At 56.1% G+C, this 20,879-nt stretch overlaps 1 protein-coding gene across 13 annotated transcripts in view; it reads right to left on the reverse strand.

Annotated features, from left to right (window-relative positions):
- The window catches only part of PRKACA (protein kinase cAMP-activated catalytic subunit alpha), a 72,178-nt gene that overhangs the window by 3,871 nt on the left and 47,428 nt on the right, over positions 1 to 20,879 (reverse strand). For all 13 annotated transcript variants that reach the window (XM_075577343.1, XM_075577347.1, XM_075577340.1 and 10 more), the window contains 6 exons: positions 15,742 to 15,870; positions 15,148 to 15,246; positions 2,628 to 2,710; positions 1,832 to 1,958; positions 963 to 1,058; positions 31 to 153 (listed from right to left, as the gene is read on the reverse strand). In XM_075577343.1, coding sequence (XP_075433458.1) covers positions 31 to 153; positions 963 to 1,058; positions 1,832 to 1,958; positions 2,628 to 2,710; positions 15,148 to 15,246; positions 15,742 to 15,870 — 657 coding nt within the window. The remainder of the gene's footprint in view (positions 1 to 30; positions 154 to 962; positions 1,059 to 1,831; positions 1,959 to 2,627; positions 2,711 to 15,147; positions 15,247 to 15,741; positions 15,871 to 20,879) is intronic.

Consider the following 20,879-nt stretch of genomic DNA (forward strand, 5'->3'; position numbering starts at 1 on the left):
GTGAGAGCACTTGTCTGCTCGTGGCCTCACCTTTCCAGATACAATTTTCTCATAGATCTGAATGGGCTGATCTGCGAAGAACGGAGGATACCCGGCAGCCATCTCGTATATAAGGACCCCGAGCGCCCACCAATCAACAGCCTTATTGTACCCCTGAGAAAGCGATACATCGATAGTCAACCTCTCCCCGGTCTTATTATACCCGCCAGACAGAGAGAACAGTGTGTGTGTGTGCGCGCACACACACACACACACACACACACACACACACACACACACACACACACACACACACACACACACACACACACACACACACACACGTGTACATACACACACACACACACACACACGTGTACATACACACATTACATATGGTGTACGATAATGTCCAACCTTATCATACACCTCAAGACACAGAGATGGAAGAATTACAAAGAAGGTATCACCTCAACCCCACCACCAGGTGTACGATAATGTCCAACCTTAGGCGGCGGCCATGCTTCCGAAGACCGCGCGGAGGCGTGACGTCACCCGCTTTCAGCGGGAGCTTTTTCTGGACACGGTGGGCGTGTCCATGGGCGCGCCTGTGACATCACGGAGCTGGTTCGCCCCCCCCCCCCATTGCAGGAATCACTCCCCCCCTTCTGATGTCGCACGCACGGCCTACGGGCACGATCACGGTCTTAGGGCACTGTGATCGCGCCGCGACACGCCTCCGCGCGGTCTTCGGCAGCATGGACGCCGCCTTATCCTACACCTCAGACGCAGGGGAAAGGGGGATTAGGCAGGAGCTTCTCAATCAGGCCACAAGAGCCACCGATCCACATTCTTACACCCGAGACATCGGGACAGGGAGATACCACGGGAGTATATTTTTTATCAAAAGGTCCCATTGGTCCATCGATCCGAACGGGAGAGCCACCAATCCACAGAGACGACCTACGTTTGGCGTCGCTCACCTTGCTAAGGATGATCTCGGGGGCGAGGTACTCGGGAGTACCGCATAGAGTCCAAGTCCTGCCCTTCACTCGCTTGGCGAACCCAAAATCTGTCACCTAGGAGGAGACAAGGTGGCAGTGACAGTACATGGGGGGGGGGAGGGGCACACATGGCCACCTGGAGCTGGGCGCGCACATCCATCAGCTAACTGTACACAGCCTCCGGTATATATTACCTGTATGTATATCTTTATTTATGTAGCGCCAAAAGTGTACTCAGCGCTTCACAGAGAATACAGCACAGCAAATTATAATAATACAATAAGCGCAGCAAAGTCAGACATTGGGAAAGGAAATCCCTGCCCCGCAGAGCTTACAATCTAAGGGTGTGATCATAGCTGCTCCGCGCGCGCGTGACGTCACGCGCGCCTGCCGCCCGCGCAAAACCTGCACGGAGGTCTGCGGCGACGGGGAGGCGTGGCCGTGACATGCCCCTTCCTGGCTGAACCGCGCACGTGACCCAGCCGTCTCGCACGGCCAAGACGCGATTATTGGTCTTGCCGAGAATCGCGTCGTCTTCGCTCGTGGGGTCGCGCGCTCTGTGGGCGGCCTCTAAGAGAAGAGGCGTGTTGCATGCGCCGTGCGTGTCCAAGCGGTATGATGGGAGACTTACAGCAGGTGGGGGAATAAGTGCAGAGGATGGCAGGGCTTGGCCACAATGGTTGGTAGGAGGGACAGTGGGTGTGAGGCAGTGGCCATGAATGCCGGCTGTTGGGAAGCTTCTTTTGCGACGTGTGTCCGGCCCGACCCCCGTTACATATTACCGGTATACAGCCCCACCCCTGTGTATATTAAAAGTATATAGCCTCCCCCTGCACGCTGTATATTACCTGAATATAGCCCTGCTGGTCTATTAGGAGGTTCTCTGGCTTCAGGTCTCTGTATATAAGATCCAGGAAGTGCAGATACTCGAAGGTTAATACGATCTGAGACGCGTAGAAGCGGGCATGAGGTTCACTGCATGGAGAGGGGGACAGCTGTCACACAGGGGGAGTCACACAGGGCCGGTGTCACCCTTCCAACGGCAAGCACTGGTCGTCACCACACTGCGTCACCTCTACGTGTCACTGTATCGCCGTCACGATTTCCTGGCTGCGTGTCACCTCTGGCACTGTGCGATCGGCTGTGTCTTGGTTTCATGATATCACTGGCACGTTAGTGCCCCTGTCTCACTGCCACCTCCCTCTGTCACCTCTCAGTGTCCCGTCCCATGGTGTCACTGTCACCTCTCAGTGTCCCGTCCCATGGTGTCACTGTCACCTCTCAGTGTCCCGTCCCATGGTGTCACTGTCACCTCTCAGTGGCCCGTCCCATGGTGTCACTGTCACCTCTCAGTGTCCCGTCCCATGGTGTCACTGTCACCTCTCAGTGTCCCGTCCCATGGTGTCACTGTCACCTCTCAGTGTCCCGTCCCATGGTGTCACTGTCACCTCTCAGTGTCCCGTCCCATGGTGTCACTGTCACCTCTCAGTGGCCCGTCCCATGGTGTCACTGTCACCTCCCTCTGTCACCTCTGTGTCCTCTCTCACAGAGCCGCCTCTATGCCCCATGCCTTCTTCTCTATGTGGCACCGCTGGTGTCCTCCTGTCACCTCTGCCGGACTTCTTACCCACTTATGGTTGTTACCTGAAGCGTCCGATCCGGCGAAGGTGAGAAAACATCTCCCCCCCAGCAACGTACTCCATCACCATGTACAGATTAGTGTTATCCTGAGAGGGGAGAGAGGGGGGAGGGGAGAGACGGGAGAGGGGAGAGACAGGGGAGGGGGGAGAGACAGGGGAGGGGGGAGAGACAGGGGAGGGGGGAGAGACAGGGGAGAGACGGGAGAGGGGAGGGGGGGGGAGGGGGGAGAGGGGGAGAGACAGGGGAGGGGGGAGAGGCGAAGGGGAAGAGACAGGGGAGGGGAAGGGGAGAGACGGGAAGGGGGAGGGGAGAAGCGGAGATAAAGAGGGGGAGAAGAGAAATGAGAGAAAAGGGGAGAATATAGAGAGAGGACTCAGTCACTACTACGTGTACTGCTATTTCCCCTCACACATCACTGCAGCCCCTGTTATCCCCTCACACACAGCTCAGTTACTGCAGCCTCTGTTATCCCCTCACACACAGCTCCGTTACTGCAGTCCCTGTTATCCCCTCACACACAGCTCCGTTACTGCAGCCCCGTTATCCCCTCACACACAGCTCCGTTACTGCAGCCCCCCTGTTATCCCCTCACACACAGCTCAGTTACTGCAGCTACCGTTATCCCCTCACACACAGCTCTGTTACTGCAGCCCCCGTTATCCCCTCACACACAGCTCCGTTACTGCAGCCCCCTGTTATCCCCTCACACACAGCTCCGTTACTGCAGCCCCCGTTATCCCCTCACACACAGCTCCGTTACTGCAGCCCCCGCTATCCCCTCACACACAGCTCCGTTACTGCAGCCCCTGTTATCCCCTCACACACAGCTCCGTTACTGCAGCCCCTGTTATCCCCTCACACACAGCTCCGTTACTGCAGCCCCTGTTATCCCCTCACACACAGCTCCGTTACTGCAGCCCCGTTATCCACTCTCACACAGCTCCGTTACTGCAGCCCCCGTTATCCCCTCACACACAGCTCAGTTACTGCAGCCCCCTGTTATCCCCTCACACACAGCTCCGTTACTGCAGCCCCGTTATCCCCTCACACACAGCTCAGTTACTGCAGCCCCCGTTATCCCCTCACACACAGCTCCGTTACTGCAGCCCCTGTTATCCCCTCACACACAGCTCAGTTACTGCAGCCCGTTATCCCCTCACACACAGCTCAGTTACTGCAGCCCCCCTGTTATCCCCTCACACACAGCTCCGTTACTGCAACCCGTTATCCCCTCACACACAGCTCCATTACTGCAGCCCCTGTTATCCCCTCACACACAGCTCCATTACTGCAGCCCCTGTTATCCCCTCACACACAGCTCCGTTACTGCAGCCCCTGTTATCCCCTCACACACAGCTCCGTTACTGCAGCCCCCGTTATCCCCTCACACACAGCTCAGTTACTGCAGCCTCTGTTATCCCCTCACACACAGCTCCATTACAGCAGCCCCCTGTTATCCCCTCACACACAGCTCCGTTACTGCAGCCCCCCTGTTATCCCCTCACACACAGCTCCGTTACTGCAGCCCCCTGTTATCCCCTCACACACAGCTCCGTTACTTCAGCCCGTTATCCCCTCACACACAGCTCCATTACTGCAGCCCCGTTACCCCTCACACACAGCTCAGTTACTGCAGCCCCCGTTATCCCCTCACACACAGCTCCGTTACTGCAGCCCCTGTTATCCCCTCACACACAGCTCCGTTACTGCAGCCCCTGTTATCCCCTCACACACAGCTCCGTTACTGCAGCCCGTTATCCCCTCACACACAGCTCAGTTACTGCAGCCCCCGTTATCCCCTCACACACAGCTCAGATACTGCAGCCCCTGTTATCCCCTCACACACAGCTCCGTTACTGCAGCCCCGTTATCCCCTCACACACAGCTCCGTTACTGCAGCCCCTGTTATCCCCTCACACACAGCTCCGTTACTGCAGCCCCTGTTATCCCCTCACACACAGCTCAGATACTGCAGCCCCTGTTATCCCCTCACACACAGCTCCGTTACTGCAGCCCCTGTTATCCCCTCACACACAGCTCCGTTACTGCAGCCCCTGTTATCCCCTCACACACAGCTCCGTTACTGCAGCCCCTGTTATCCCCTCACACACAGCTCCGTTACTGCAGCCCCGTTATCCCCTCACACACAGCTCCGTTACTGCAGCCCCTGTCATCCCCTCACACACAGCTCCGTTACTGCAGCCCCTGTTATCCCCTCACACACAGCTCCGTTACTGCAGCCCCGTTATCCCCTCACACACAGATCCGTTACTGCAGCCCCTGTTATCCCCTCACACACAGCTCCGTTACTGCAGCCCCCGTTATCCCCTCACACACAGCTCAGATACTGCAGCCCCCCTGTTATCCCCTCACACACAGCTCCGTCACTGCAGCCCCCGTTATCCCCTCACACACAGCTCCGTTACTGCAGCCCCGTTATCCCCTCACACACAGCTCCGTTACTGCAGCCCTGTTATCCCCTCACACACAGCTCCGTTACTGCAGCCCCCGTTATCCCCTCACACACAGCTCCGTTACTGCAGCCCCTGTTATCCCCTCACACACAGCTCCGTTACTGCAGCCCCTGTTATCCCCTCACACACAGCTCCGTTACTGCAGCCCGTTACTGCAGCCCGTTATCCCCTCACACACAGCTCCGATACTGCAGCCCCCGTTATCCCCTCACACACCGCTCAGTTACTGCAGCCCCTGTTATCCCCTCACACACAGCTCCGTTACTGCAGCCCCTGTTATCCCCTCACACACAGCTCAGTTACTGCAGCCCCCTGTTATCCCCTCACACACAGCTCCGTTACTGCAGCCCCTGTTATCCCCTCACACACAGATCCGTTACTGCAGCCCCTGTTATCCCCTCACACACAGCTCCGTTACTGCAGCCCCTGTTATCCCCTCACACACAGCTCCGTTACTGCAGCCCCCTGTTATCCCCTCACACACAGCTCCGTTACTGCAGCCCCTTGTTATTCCCTCACACACAGCTCCGATACTGCAGCCCCCTGTTATCCCCTCACACACAGCTCAGTTACTGCAGCCCCTGTTATCCCCTCACACACAGCTCCATTACTGCAGCCCCGTTATCCCCTCACACACAGCTCCGTTACTGCAGCCCCTGTTATCCCCTCACACACAGCTCCGTTACTGCAGCCCCCTGTTATCCCCTCACACACAGCTCCGTTACTGCAGCCCCTGTTATCCCCTCACACACCGCTCCGTTACTGCAGCCCCTGTTATCCCCTCACACACAGCTCAGTTACTGCAGCCCCCCTGTTATCCCCTCACACACAGCTCCGTTACTGCAGCCCCTGTTATCCCCTCACACACAGCTCCGTTACTGCAGCCCCCGTTATCCCCTCACACACAGCTCCGTTACTGCAGCCCCGTTATCCCCTCACACACAGCTCCGTTACTACAGCTTCTGTTATCCCCTCACACACAGCTCCGTTACTGCAGCCCCTGTTATCCCCTCACACACAGCTCAGTTACTGCAGCCCCCCGTTATCCCCTCACACACAGCTCCGTTACTGCAGCCCCCGTTATCCCCTCACACACAGCTCCGTTACTGCAGCCCGTTATCCCCTCACACACAGCTCCGTTACTGCAGCCCCCGTTATCCCCTCACACACAGCTCCGTTACTGCAGCCCCTGTTATCCCCTCACACACAGCTCCGTTACTGCAGCCCCTGTTATCCCCTCACACACAGCTCCGTTACTGCAGCCCCCGGTTATCCCCTCACACACAGCTCCGTTACTACAGCCCCCGGTTATCCCCTCACACACAGCTCCGTTACTACAGCCCCCGTTATCCCCTCACACACAGCTCCGTTACTGCAGCCCCTGTTATCCCCTCACACACAGCTCCGTTACTGCAGCCCCTGTTATCCCCTCACACACAGCTCCGTTACTGCAGCCCCCGTTATCCCCTCACACACAGCTCCGTTACTGCAGCCCCGTTATCCCCTCACACACAGCTCCGTTACTGCAGCCCGTTATCCCCTCACACACAGCTCCGTTACTGCAGCCCCCGTTATCCCCTCACACACAACTCCGTTACTGCAGCCCCTGTTATCCCCTCACACACAGCTCCGTTACTGCAGCCCCCGGTTATCCCCTCACACACAGCTCCGTTACTACAGCCCCCGTTATCCCCTCACACACAGCTCCGTTACTGCAGCCCCCATTATCCCCTCACACACAGCTCAGTTACTGCAGCCCCTGTTATCCCCTCACACACAGCTCCGTTACTGCAGCCCCGTTATCCCCTCACACACAGCTCAGTTACTGCAGCCCCCGTTATCCCCTCACACACAGCTCCGTTACTGCAGCCCCCGTTATCCCCTCACACACAGCTCCATTACTGCAGCCCCGTTATCCCCTCACACACAGCTCAGTTACTGCAGCCCCCGTTATCCCCTCACACACAGCTCCGTTACTGCAGCCCCTGTTATCCCCTCACACACAGCTCCGTTACTGCAGCCCCTGTTATCCCCTCACACACAGCTCAGTTACTGCAGCCCCTGTTATCCCCTCACACACAGCTCAGTTACTGCAGCCCCCCTGTTATCCCCTCACACACAGCTCCGTTACTGCAGCCCCTGTTATCCCCTCACACACAGCTCCATTACTGCAGCCCCTGTTATCCCCTCACACACAGCTCCGTTACTGCAGCCCCCCTGTTATCCCCTCACACACAGCTCAGTTACTGCAGCTACCGTTATCCCCTCACACACAGCTCCGTTACTGCAGCCCCCGTTATCCCCTCACACACAGCTCCGTTACTGCAGCCCCCTGTTATCCCCTCACACACAGCTCCGTTACTGCAGCCCCCGTTATCCCCTCACACACAGCTCCGTTACTGCAGCCCCCGCTATCCCCTCACACACAGCTCCGTTACTGCAGCCCCTGTTATCCCCTCACACACAGCTCCGTTACTGCAGCCCCTGTTATCCCCTCACACACAGCTCCGTTACTGCAGCCCCGTTATCCCCTCACACACAGCTCAGTTACTGCAGCCCCCGTTATCCCCTCACACACAGCTCCGTTACTGCAGCCCCTGTTATCCCCTCACACACAGCTCAGTTACTGCAGCCCCTGTTATCCCCTCACACACAGCTCAGTTACTGCAGCCCCCCTGTTATCCCCTCACACACAGCTCTGTTACTGCAGCCCCTGTTATCCCCTCACACACAGCTCCATTACTGCAGCCGTGGGTTATCCCCTCACACACAGCTCCATTACTGCAGCCCCTGTTATCCCCTCACACACAGCTCCGTTACTGCAGCCCGTTATCCCCTCACACACAGCTCAGTTACTGCAGCCCCCGTTATCCCCTCACACACAGCTCCGTTACTGCAGCCCCTGTTATCCCCTCACACACAGCTCCGTTACTGCAGCCCCTGTTATCCCCTCACACACAGCTCCGTTACTGCAGCCCGTTATCCCCTCACACACAGCTCCATTACTGCAGCCCCGTTATCCCCTCACACACAGCTCAGTTACTGCAGCCCCCGTTATCCCCTCACACACAGCTCAGATACTGCAGCCCCTGTTATCCCCTCACACACAGCTCCGTTACTGCAGCCCCGTTATCCCCTCACACACAGCTCCGTTACAGCAGCCCCTGTTATCCCCTCACACACAGCTCAGATACTGCAGCCCCTGTTATCCCCTCACACACAGCTACGTTACTGCAGCCCCTGTTATCCCCTCACACACAGCTCCGTTACTGCAGCCCCTGTTATCCCCTCACACACAGCTCCGTTACTGCAGCCCCGTTATCCCCTCACACACAGCTCCGTTACTGCAGCCCCTGTTATCCCCTCACACACAGCTCCGTTACTGCAGCCCCTGTTATCCCCTCACACACAGCTCCGTTACTGCAGCCCCGTTATCCCCTCACACACAGATCCGTTACTGCAGCCCCTGTTATCCCCTCACACACAGCTCCGTTACTGCAGCCTCTGTTATCCCCTCACACACAGCTCCGTTACTGCAGCCCCTGTTATCCCCTCACACACAGCTCAGTTACTGCAGCCCCTGTTATCCCCTCACACACAGCTCCGTTACTGCAGCCCCTGTTATCCCCTCACACAGAGCTCCGTTACTGCAGCCCCGTTATCCCCTCACATACAGCTCTGTTACTGCAGCCCCGTTATCCCCTCACACACAGCTCAGTTACTGCAGCCCCCCTGTTATCCCCTCACACACAGCTCCGTTACTGCAGCCCCTGTTATCCCCTCACACACAGCTCCGTTACTGCAGCCCCTGTTATCCCCTCACACACAGCTCCGTTACTACAGCTTCTGTTATCCCCTCACACACAGCTCCGTTACTGCAGCCTCTGTTATCCCCTCACACACAGCTCAGTTACTGCAGCCCCTGTTATCCCCTCACACACAGCTCCGTTACTGCAGCCCCTGTTATCCCCTCACACACAGCTCAGTTACTGCAGCCCCTGTTATCCCCTCACACACAGATCCGTTACTGCAGCCCCTGTTATCCCCTCACACACAGCTCCGTTACTGCAGCCCCCGTTATCCCCTCACACACAGCTCCGTTACTGCAGCCTCTGTTATCCCCTCACACACAGCTCCGTTACTGCAGCCCCTGTTATCCCCTCACACACAGCTCAGTTACTGCAGCCCCTGTTATCCCCTCACACACAGATCCGTTACTGCAGCCCCTGTTATCCCCTCACACACAGCTCCGTTACTGCAGCCCCCGTTATCCCCTCACACACAGCTCCGTTACTGCAGCCCCCTGTTATCCCCTCACACACAGCTCCGTTACTGCAGCCCCCGTTATCCCCTCACACACAGCTCAGTTACTGCAGCCCCTGTTATCCCCTCACACACAGCTCAGTTACTGCAGCCCCGTTATCCCCTCACACACAGCTCCGTTACTGCAGCCCCTGTTATCCCCTCACACACAGCTCCGTTACTGCAGCCCCTGTTATCCCCTCACACACAGCTCCGTTACTGCAGCCCCTGTTATCCCCTCACACACAGCTCAGTTACTGCAGCCCCTGTTATCCCCTCACACACAGATCCGTTACTGCAGCCCCTGTTATCCCCTCACACACAGCTCCGTTACTGCAGCCCCCGTTATCCCCTCACACACAGCTCCGTTACTGCAGCCCCTGTTATCCCCTCACACACAGCTCCGTTACTGCAGCCCCTGTTATCCCCTCACACACAGATCCGTTACTGCAGCCCCTGTTATCCCCTCACACACAGCTCCGTTACTGCAGCCCCTGTTATCCCCTCACACACAGCTCCGTTACTGCAGCCCCTGTTATCCCCTCACACACAGCTCCGTTACTGCAGCCCGTTATCCCCTCACACACAGCTCCGTTACTGCAGCCCCTGTTATCCCCTCACACACAGCTCCGTTACTGCAGCCCCTGTTATCCCCTCACACACAGATCCGTTACTGCCGCCCCCGTTATCCCCTCACACATAGCTCCGTTACTGCAGCCCCCGTTATCCCCTCACACACAGCTCCGTTACTGCAGCCCCCTGTTATCCCCTCACACACAGCTCCGTTACTGCAGCCCCCGTTATCCCCTCACACACAGCTCCGTTACTGCAGCCCCTGTTATCCCCTCACACACAGATCCGTTACTGCAGCCCCTGTTATCCCCTCACACACAGCTCCGTTACTGCAGCCCCTGTTATCCCCTCACACACAGCTCCGTTACTGCAGCCCCTGTTATCCCCTCACACACAGCTCCGTTACTGCAGCCTCTGTTATCCCCTCACACACAGCTCCGTTACTGCAGCCCCTGTTATCCCCTCACACACAGCTCCGTGACTGCAGCCCCTGTTATCCCCTCACACACAGCTCAGTTACTGCAGCCCCTGTTATCCCCTCACACACAGCTCCGTTACTGCAGCCCCTGTTATCCCCTCACACACAGCTCCGTTACTGCAGCCCCTGTTATCCCCTCACACACAGCTCCGTTACTGCAGCCCCTGTTATCCCCTCACACACAGCTCCGTTACTGCAGCCCCTGTTATCCCCTCACACACAGCTCCGTTACTGCAGCCCCCGTTATCCCCTCACACACAGCTCAGTTACTGCAGCCCCTGTTATCCCCTCACACACAGCTCCGTTACTGCAGCCCCTGTTATCCCCTCACACACAGCTCCGTTACTGCAGCCCCTGTTATCCCCTCACACACAGCTCAGTTACTGCAGCCCGTTATCCCCTCACACACAGCTCCGTTACTGCAGCCCCTGTTATCCCCTCACACACAGCTCCGTTACTGCAGCCCCCGTTATCCCCTCACACACAGCTCCGTTACTGCAGCCCCTGTTATCCCCTCACACACAGCTCAGTTACTGCAGCCCCTGTTATCCCCTCACACACAGCTCCGTTACTGCAGCCCCCGTTATCCCCTCACACACAGCTCAGTTACTGCAGCCCCTGTTATCCCCTCACACACAGATCCGTTACTGCAGCCCCTGTTATCCCCTCACACAAAGTTCCGTTACTTCAGCCCCCGTTATCCCCTCACACACAGCTCCGTTACTGCAGCCCCCTGTTATCCCCTCACACACAGCTCCGTTACTGCAGCCCCCGTTATCCCCTCACACACAGCTCAGTTACTGCAGCCCCTGTTATCCCCTCACACACAGATCCGTTACTGCAGCCCCTGTTATCCCCTCACACACAGCTCCGTTACTGCAGCCCCGTTATCCCCTCACACACAGATCCGTTACTGCAGCCCCTGTTATCCCCTCACACACAGCTCCGTTACTGCAGCCTCTGTTATCCCCTCACACACAGCTCCGTTACTGCAGCCCCTGTTATCCCCTCACACACAGCTCAGTTACTGCAGCCCCTGTTATCCCCTCACACACAGCTCCGTTACTGCAGCCCCTGTTATCCCCTCACACAGAGCTCCGTTACTGCAGCCCCGTTATCCCCTCACATACAGCTCCGTTACTGCAGCCCCGTTATCCCCTCACACACAGCTCAGTTACTGCAGCCCCCCTGTTATCCCCTCACACACAGCTCCGTCACTGCAGCCCCTGTTATCCCCTCACACACAGCTCCGTTACTGCAGCCCCTGTTATCCCCTCACACACAGCTCCGTTACTACAGCTTCTGTTATCCCCTCACACACAGCTCCGTTACTGCAGCCTCTGTTATCCCCTCACACACAGCTCCGTTACTGCAGCCCCTGTTATCCCCTCACACACAGCTCAGTTACTGCAGCCCCTGTTATCCCCTCACACACAGATCCGTTACTGCAGCCCCTGTTATCCCCTCACACACAGCTCCGTTACTGCAGCCCCTGTTATCCCCTCACACACAGCTCCGTTACTGCAGCCCCCGTTATCCCCTCACACACAGCTCCGTTACTGCAGCCCCTGTTATCCCCTCACACACAGCTCAGTTACTGCAGCCCCTGTTATCCCCTCACACACAGCTCCGTTACTGCAGCCCCCGTTATCCCCTCACACACAGCTCAGTTACTGCAGCCCCTGTTATCCCCTCACACACAGATCCGTTACTGCAGCCCCTGTTATCCCCTCACACAAAGTTCCGTTACTTCAGCCCCCGTTATCCCCTCACACACAGCTCCGTTACTGCAGCCCCCTGTTATCCCCTCACACACAGCTCCGTTACTGCAGCCCCCGTTATCCCCTCACACACAGCTCAGTTACTGCAGCCCCTGTTATCCCCTCACACACAGCTCCGTTACTGCAGCCCCTGTTATCCCCTCACACACAGCTCCGTTACTGCAGCCCCGTTATCCCCTCACACACAGATCCGTTACTGCAGCCCCTGTTATCCCCTCACACACAGCTCCGTTACTGCAGCCCTGTTATCCCCTCACACACAGCTCCGTTACTGCAGCCTCTGTTATCCCCTCACACACAGCTCCGTTACTGCAGCCCCTGTTATCCCCTCACACACAGCTCAGTTACTGCAGCCCCTGTTATCCCCTCACACACAGCTCCGTTACTGCAGCCCCTGTTATCCCCTCACACAGAGCTCCGTTACTGCAGCCCCGTTATCCCCTCACATACAGCTCCGTTACTGCAGCCCCGTTATCCCCTCACACACAGCTCCGTTACTGCAGCCTCTGTTATCCCCTCACACACAGCTCCGTTACTGCAGCCCCTGTTATCCCCTCACACACAGCTCAGTTACTGCAGCCCCTGTTATCCCCTCACACACAGATCCGTTACTGCAGCCCCTGTTATCCCCTCACACACAGCTCCGTTACTGCAGCCCCCGTTATCCCCTCACACACAGCTCCGTTACTGCAGCCCCCTGTTATCCCCTCACACACAGCTCCGTTACTGCAGCCCCCGTTATCCCCTCACACACAGCTCAGTTACTGCAGCCCCTGTTATCCCCTCACACACAGCTCAGTTACTGCAGCCCCGTTATCCCCTCACACACAGCTCCGTTACTGCAGCCCCTGTTATCCCCTCACACACAGCTCCGTTACTGCAGCCCCTGTTATCCCCTCACACACAGCTCCGTTACTGCAGCCCCTGTTATCCCCTCACACACAGCTCAGTTACTGCAGCCCCTGTTATCCCCTCACACACAGATCCGTTACTGCAGACCCTGTTATCCCCTCACACACAGCTCCGTTACTGCAGCCCCGTTATCCCCTCACACACAGCTCAGTTACTGCAGCCCCTCTGTTATCCCCTCACACACAGCTCCGTTACTGCAGCCCCTGTTATCCCCTCACACACAGCTCCGTTACTGCAGCCCCCGTTATCCCCTCACACACAGCTCCGTTACTGCAGCCCCTGTTATCCCCTCACACACAGCTCCGTTACTGCAGCCCCTGTTATCCCCTCACACACAGATCCGTTACTGCAGCCCCTGTTATCCCCTCACACACAGCTCCGTTACTGCAGCCCCTGTTATCCCCTCACACACAGCTCCGTTACTGCAGCCCCTGTTATCCCCTCACACACAGCTCCGTTACTGCAGCCCGTTATCCCCTCACACACAGCTCCGTTACTGCAGCCCCTGTTATCCCCTCACACACAGCTCCGTTACTGCAGCCCCTGTTATCCCCTCACACACAGATCCGTTACTGCCGCCCCTGTTATCCCCTCACACATAGCTCCGTTACTGCAGCCCCCGTTATCCCCTCACACACAGCTCCGTTACTGCAGCCCCCTGTTATCCCCTCACACACAGCTCCGTTACTGCAGCCCCTGTTATCCCCTCACACACAGATCCGTTACTGCAGCCCCTGTTATCCCCTCACACACAGCTCAGTTACTGCAGCCCCCCCGTTATCCCCTCACACACAGCTCCGTTACTGCAGCCTCTGTTATCCCCTCACACACAGCTCCGTTACTGCAGCCCCTGTTATCCCCTCACACACAGCTCCGTGACTGCAGCCCCTGTTATCCCCTCACACACAGCTCAGTTACTGCAGCCCCTGTTATCCCCTCACACACAGCTCCGTTACTGCAGCCCCTGTTATCCCCTCACACACAGCTCCGTTACTGCAGCCCGTTATCCCCTCACACACAGCTCCGTTACTGCAGCCCCTGTTATCCCCTCACACACAGCTCCGTTACTGCAGCCCCTGTTATCCCCTCACACACAGATCCGTTACTGCCGCCCCTGTTATCCCCTCACACATAGCTCCGTTACTGCAGCCCCGTTATCCCCTCACACACAGCTCCGTTACTGCAGCCCCCTGTTATCCCCTCACACACAGCTCCGTTACTGCAGCCCCCGTTATCCCCTCACACACAGCTCCGTTACTGCAGCCCCTGTTATCCCCTCACACACAGATCCGTTACTGCAGCCCCTGTTATCCCCTCACACACAGCTCCGTTACTGCAGCCTCTGTTATCCCCTCACACACAGCTCCGTTACTGCAGCCCCTGTTATCCCCTCACACACAGCTCCGTGACTGCAGCCCCTGTTATCCCCTCACACACAGCTCAGTTACTGCAGCCCCTGTTATCCCCTCACACACAGCTCCGTTACTGCAGCCCCTGTTATCCCCTCACACACAGCTCCGTTACTGCAGCCCCTGTTATCCCCTCACACACAGCTCCGTTACTGCAGCCCCTGTTATCCCCTCACACACAGCTCCGTTACTGCAGCCCGTTATCCCCTCACACACAGCTCAGTTACTGCAGCCCCCCGTTATCCCCTCACACACAGCTCCGTTACTGCAGCCCCCGTTATCCCCTCACACACAGCTCCGTTACTGCAGCCCCCGTTATCCCCTCACACACAGCTCCGTTACTGCAGCCCCCGTTATCCCCTCACACACAGCTCAGTTACTGCAGCCCCCGTTACACCCTCACACACAGCTCCGTTACTGCAGCCCCGTTATCCCCTCACACACAGATCCGTTACTGCAGCCCTTGTTATCCCCTCACACACAGCTCCGTTACTGCAGCCCCTGTTATTCCCTCACACACAGCTCCGTTACTGCAGCCCCTCTGCTGCTCCTCACACACAGCTCAGTTGCTGCAGCGCCTCTGCTGCTCCTCACCTTGAAGGAATACTCCAGCCTCACTAGGAACGGGAAGTTCACAGCCTGCAGGATGCGCTTCTCATTCAGCGTGTGCTCGATCTGCTTCAACTTCACCACCTGGGAGGGAGGAAAGTGCCTTATTGCCCCTGTAGCATGAGGTAACCCAGCTCCCGAGTGCCTTATTGCCCCAGTAGCATGAGGTAACCCAGCTCCCGAGTGCCTTATTGCCCCTGTAGCACGAGGTAACCCAGCTCCCGAGTGCCTTATTGCCCTTGTAGCATGAGGTAACCCAGCTCCCGAGTGCCTTATTGCCCCTGTAGCATGAGGTAACCCAGCCCCCGAGTGCCTTATTGCCCCAGTAGCATGAGGTAACCCAGCTCCCGAGTGCCTTATTGCCCAGTAGCATGAGGTAACCCAGCTCCCGAGTGCCTTATTGCCCCTGTAGCATGAGGTAACCCAGCTCCCGAGTGCCTTATTGCCCCTGTAGCATGAGGTAACCCAGCTCCCGAGTGCCTTATTGCCCCTGTAGCACGAAGTAACCCAGCTCCTGAGTGCCTTATTGCCCCTGTAGCATGAGGTAACCCAGCTCCCGAGTGCCTTATTGCCCCTGACCTTTTGCTTGTCCAGGATTTTCATGGCATAGTAATTGCCGTTGTCTTTGAGTTTTACCAGCATCACACGACCAAACGAGCCGGTACCCAGAGTCTTCAAGCGCTCAAACTGCTCCAGCTGAGCCGTGTTCTGAGAGGGAAGCAACAGAGGGAGAGAGGAGGGGGGGCGGGGGGAGAGAGGCAGAGGAGGGGGGGGGGAAGAGAGAGGAGCAGAGGGAGGAGAAAGAGAGAGGAGCAGAGGGGGGAGAAAGAAAGAGGAGCAGAGGGGGGGGGGAAAGAGGTGCAGAGGGGGGGGAAGAGAGAGGGGCAGAGGGGGGGGAAGAGAGAGGGGCAGAGGGGGGGGAATAGAGAGGGGCAGAGGGGGGGAATAGAGAGGGGAATAGAGAGGGACAGAGGGGGGGGAATAGAGAGGGACAGAGGGGGGGGAATAGAGAGGGACAGAGGGGGGGGAATAGAGAGGGACAGAGGGGGGGGAATAGAGAGGGGCAGAGGGGGGAAAGAGAGAGGGGCAGAGGGGGGAAAGAGAGAGGGGCAGAGGGGGGAAAGAGAGAGGGGCAGAGGGGGGAAAGAGAGAGGGGCAGAGGGGGGAAAGAGAGAGGGGCAGAGGGGGGAAAGAGAGGGCAAAAGGGAGAGAAGCAGAGGGGGAGGAGGAGAGTGGAGAGCAGAGGGGGAGGAGGAGAGGGGTGAGAGGCAGAGGGGCGGGGGAAGAGAGGCATAGAAAATTAAACACCTCTTTGCAGATATCACAAACAAATATATTCTGGCTATACAGATCGACATTTACACTCACATACACATCTTTCTTTATATAGCACCATCTATGTACACAGCGCTTCACAGCAGAAATACACGTGACATCATCATATAAACACGTTAACGGGAAGAAGTGCTTCAGGCATGAAAGTAACATTAGGAAAAGGTGTCCCTGCCCCGCAGAGCTTACAATCTAATTGGTAGGTAGGAAGAACGTACAGAGACAGTAGGAGGGTGTTCTGGTAAGTGTGTCTGCAGGGGGCCAATGTCGATGTATGAGGTGTAAAGTATCAGCCACAGTGCTATTCATATGCTTCGTTAAGCAAGTGTGTTTTAAGGTGGGTCTTAAAGGTGGATATAGAGGGTGCTAGTCGGGTACTGAGGGGAAGGGCATTCCAGAGGTGTGGGGCAGTCAGTGAGAAAGGTTTAAGGCGGGAGAGGGCTTTAGTTACAAAGGGGGGAAGAGAGAAGACATCCTTGAGCAGAACGCAAGAGTCGGGATGGTGCATAGGGAGAAATTAAAAGAGGGGAGGGGAATTGTGTGTGTAATACAGGACTTAATAGGAAGCCAGGAGAGGGATATCAGTAGGAACACACACACACACACGTTGCGCTAATCAACTTTTGGTGTTAAAGAGGCAATTCAAGTCATTTTTCAACCTCCTCCCCCTCCCCCCCCATTATTTTCATTTTTTGAAATACAGAATCGAAGCCTGCGGAGTTTAACCCCATTCATTCCAGCTCCGGGGGCCCGCCGCTTCCTGAGGTACTCACCCCCGTAGTGGGCGACGGTAGCCCCTCCAGGGTTCTCTATTTGGCTGCTTTACAACGTTCCCGGGACACGCAGTCCTATAGGAAACCGCCATGTCGCCCGGCGCCAAGGGGATGTTAGGGAGATGGGAGCAGGGTAGGTCAGTGATGGGATGAGAGGGATGTTGGGGAGATGGGAGCAGGGTGGGTGAGTTATGGGATGAGAGGGATGTTGGGGAGATGGGAGCAGGGTGGGTGAGTTATGGGATGAGAGGGATGTTGGGGAGATGGGAGCAGTGTAGGTGAGTTATGGGATGAGAGGGATGTTGGGGAGATGGGAGCAGGGTGGGTGAGTTATGGGATGAGAGGGATGTTGGGGAGATGGGAGCAGTGTGGGTGAGTTATGGGATGAGAGGGATGTTGGGGAGATGGGAGCAGTGTAGGTGAGTTATGGGATGAGAGGGATGTTGGGGAGATGGGAGCAGTGTGGGTGAGTTATGGGATGAGAGGGATGTTGGGGAGATGGGAGCAGGGTGGGTGAGTTATGGGATGAGAGGGATGTTGGGGAGATGGGAGCAGGGTGGGTGAGTTATGGGATGAGAGGGATGTTGGGGAGATGGGAGCAGTGTGGGTGAGTTATGGGATGAGAGGGATGTTAGGGAGATGGGAGCAGTGTGGGTGAGTTATGGGATGAGGGGGATGTTAGGGAGATGGGAGCAGGGTGGGTGAGTTATGGGATGAGAGGGATGTTGGGGAGATGGGAGCAGGGTGGGTGAGTTATGGGATGAGAGGGATGTTGGGGAGATGGGAGCAGTGTGGGTGAGTTATGGGATGAGAGGGATGTTGGGGAGATGGGAGCAGGGTGGGTGAGTTATGGGATGAGAGGGATGTTGGGGAGATGGGAGCAGTGTGGGTGAGTTATGGGATGAGAGGGATGTTAGGGAGATGGGAGCAGTGTGGGTGAGTGATGGGATGAGGGGGATGTTAGGGAGATGGGAGCAGTGTGGGTGAGTGATGGGATGAGGGGGATGTTAGGGTGATGGGTGCAGTGTAAGTGAGTGATGGGATGAGGGGGATGTTAGGGAGATGGGAGCAGTGTGGGTGAGTGATGGGATGAGGGGGATGTTAGGGAGATGGGAGCAGTGTGGGTGAGTGATGGGATGAGGGGGATGTTAGGGAGATGGGAGCAGTGTGGGTGAGTGATGGGATGAGGGGGATGTTAGGGAGATGGGAGCAGTGTGGGTGAGTGATGGGATGAGGGGGATGTTAGGGTGATGGGTGCAGTGTAGGTGGTTGATGGGATGAGGGGGATGTTAGGGTGATGGGAGCAGTGTAAGTGAGTGATGGGATGAGGGGGATGTTAGGGAGATGGGAGCAGTGTGGGTGAGTGATGGGATGAGGGGGATGTTAGGGAGATGGGAGCAGGGTGGGTGAGTGATGGGATGAGGGGGATGTTAGGGAGATGGGAGCAGTGTGGGTGAGTGATGGGATGAGGGGGATGTTAGGGAGATGGGAGCAGTGTGGGTGAGTTATGGGATGAGAGGGATGTTGGGGAGATGGGAGCAGTGTTGGTGAGTGATGGGATGAGGGGATGTTGGGTAGATGGGAGCAGTGTGGGTGAGTTATGGGATGAGGGGGATGTTAGGGGGATGGGAGCAGGGTAGGTGAGTGATGGGATGAGGGGGATGTTAGGGAGATGGGGCAGTGTGGGTGAGTGATGGGATGAGGGTGATGTTAGGGAGATTGGAGCAGTGTAGGTGAGTGATGGGATGAGGGGATGTTGGGTAGATGGGAGCAGTGTGGGTGAGTTATGGGATGAGGGGGATGTTAGGGGGATGGGAGCAGGGTAGGTGAGTGATGGGATGAGGGGGATGTTAGGGGGATGGGAGCAGGGTGGGTGAGTTATGGGATGAGGTGAATGGGAGCAGGGTAGGCGAGTTATGAGATAAGGGTATGTTAGGGGTATGTTAGGGGCATGGGAGCAGTGTAGGTGAGTGATGGGATGAGGGGGATGTTGGGTAGATGGGAGCAGTGTAGGTGAGTGATGGGATGAGGGTATGTTAGGGAGATGGGAGCAGTGTAGGGGAGAGTGATGGGATGAGGGTATGTTAGGGAGATGGGAGCAGTGTAGGGGAGAGTGATGGGATGAGGAGGGTAGTATGGAGATAACAGTGTAGGTGAGTGATGGGATGAGAGGGATATTGGGGAGATGGGAGCAGGGTGGGTGAGAGATGGGATGAGGGTATGTTAGGGAGATGGGAGCAGTGTAGGGGTGAGTGATGGGATGAGGAGGGTAGTATGGAGATAACAGTGTAGGTGAGTGATGGGATGAGAGGGATATTGGGGAGATGGGAGCAGGGTGGGTGAGAGATGAGATGGGAGCAGGGTGGGTGAGAGATGGGATGAGGGTATGTTAGGGAGATGGGAGCAGTGTAGGGGTGAGTGATGGGATGAGGAGGGTAGTATGGAGATAACAGTTTAGGTGAGTGATGGGATGAGGATGATAGTAGGGAAATAACAGTGTAGGGGAGAGTGATGGGATGAGGGCGATTTTAGGCTGATGAGAGCCGTGAAAGTGAGGAAATGTAAGTGCAGACATGGAACGGGTTTGGGAATGACGGTCTCTGTTCTAGTACATCTCAAGGAAATGCATTTATTTTGAGAACACATTTTATTTAGATTTAATAGGACATTTTCAGACATTTATTTTAACATATTTACCATGATATCAATCTTTTCACCACGATAACGATTTATATCACCCAACCTTAACACAAAGTATATTAAAAGGTGCATATTACTCTGGGTCTTTACGACTCGCAATCTGCGACAAACGGCTCAATCGTTTACATTTTATATTTACATGTAATTATTTTTTAGATATACAGCAAGGCCCCGGTTTTTTGGCGATCCGTTGATACGGCGGTACCGAGAAGGGGGCCGCCATGTACCGAGAACGGGACGGTCCGGGGTCACGCACGTGCAGAACGGGCCGGTCCGGGTTGCGCATGCGCAGAATGTTTTTTTTTTGCCGATGTTGCGCATGCGTAGAACGGCGCATTGCCCGTCTGCGCATGCGCACATAACGAAAATCGCCTTTTCAGTTTCCGGCGATTTTCGCTTTGCGGCGTGTCTTTAGAACGGAACCCTGTACACACTAGTGGCCTAAAATGTGGAAAAATTGGCTTTTTCCATGTTTTAATGCTGGTTACTCCATCCATGTAATTAAAAAAAAAAATATACATAACAATTATCCATCACTGGAAAGGGAATGTTATACCGATTCGAATGATGGAATCGTTTTTCTAATATATCTAATATTTTCTGAAATGAGTGAACTTGTATTTTATTTATAAAATGTGTTACCAGGAAGTAATACATTGAGAGTTACCTCTCGTCCTCAGGTATGTCCTGGGCACAGAGCTCACAGTTCTATGCAATTTATAGAAAGGATTCTAAAGAACCGGAATTCTGACCAATCAGAAATCTTGTTGATCTAGCCAATAGCATTGCGGATGTCTCGCGCTGCAATTGGACGTGACGGAAACGCTGGAACGCCACTCCTTGCGGCCATTTTGAGGAGGATACAGCGCAAGTGTCGCATCTGTTGAGAATTGCAGTATTATTTCGCAACAC

The sequence above is a fragment of the Ascaphus truei genome, chromosome 20 (genome assembly GCF_040206685.1).
Source record: "Ascaphus truei isolate aAscTru1 chromosome 20, aAscTru1.hap1, whole genome shotgun sequence".
In the NCBI taxonomy this organism is placed as follows: domain Eukaryota; kingdom Metazoa; phylum Chordata; class Amphibia; order Anura; family Ascaphidae; genus Ascaphus; species Ascaphus truei.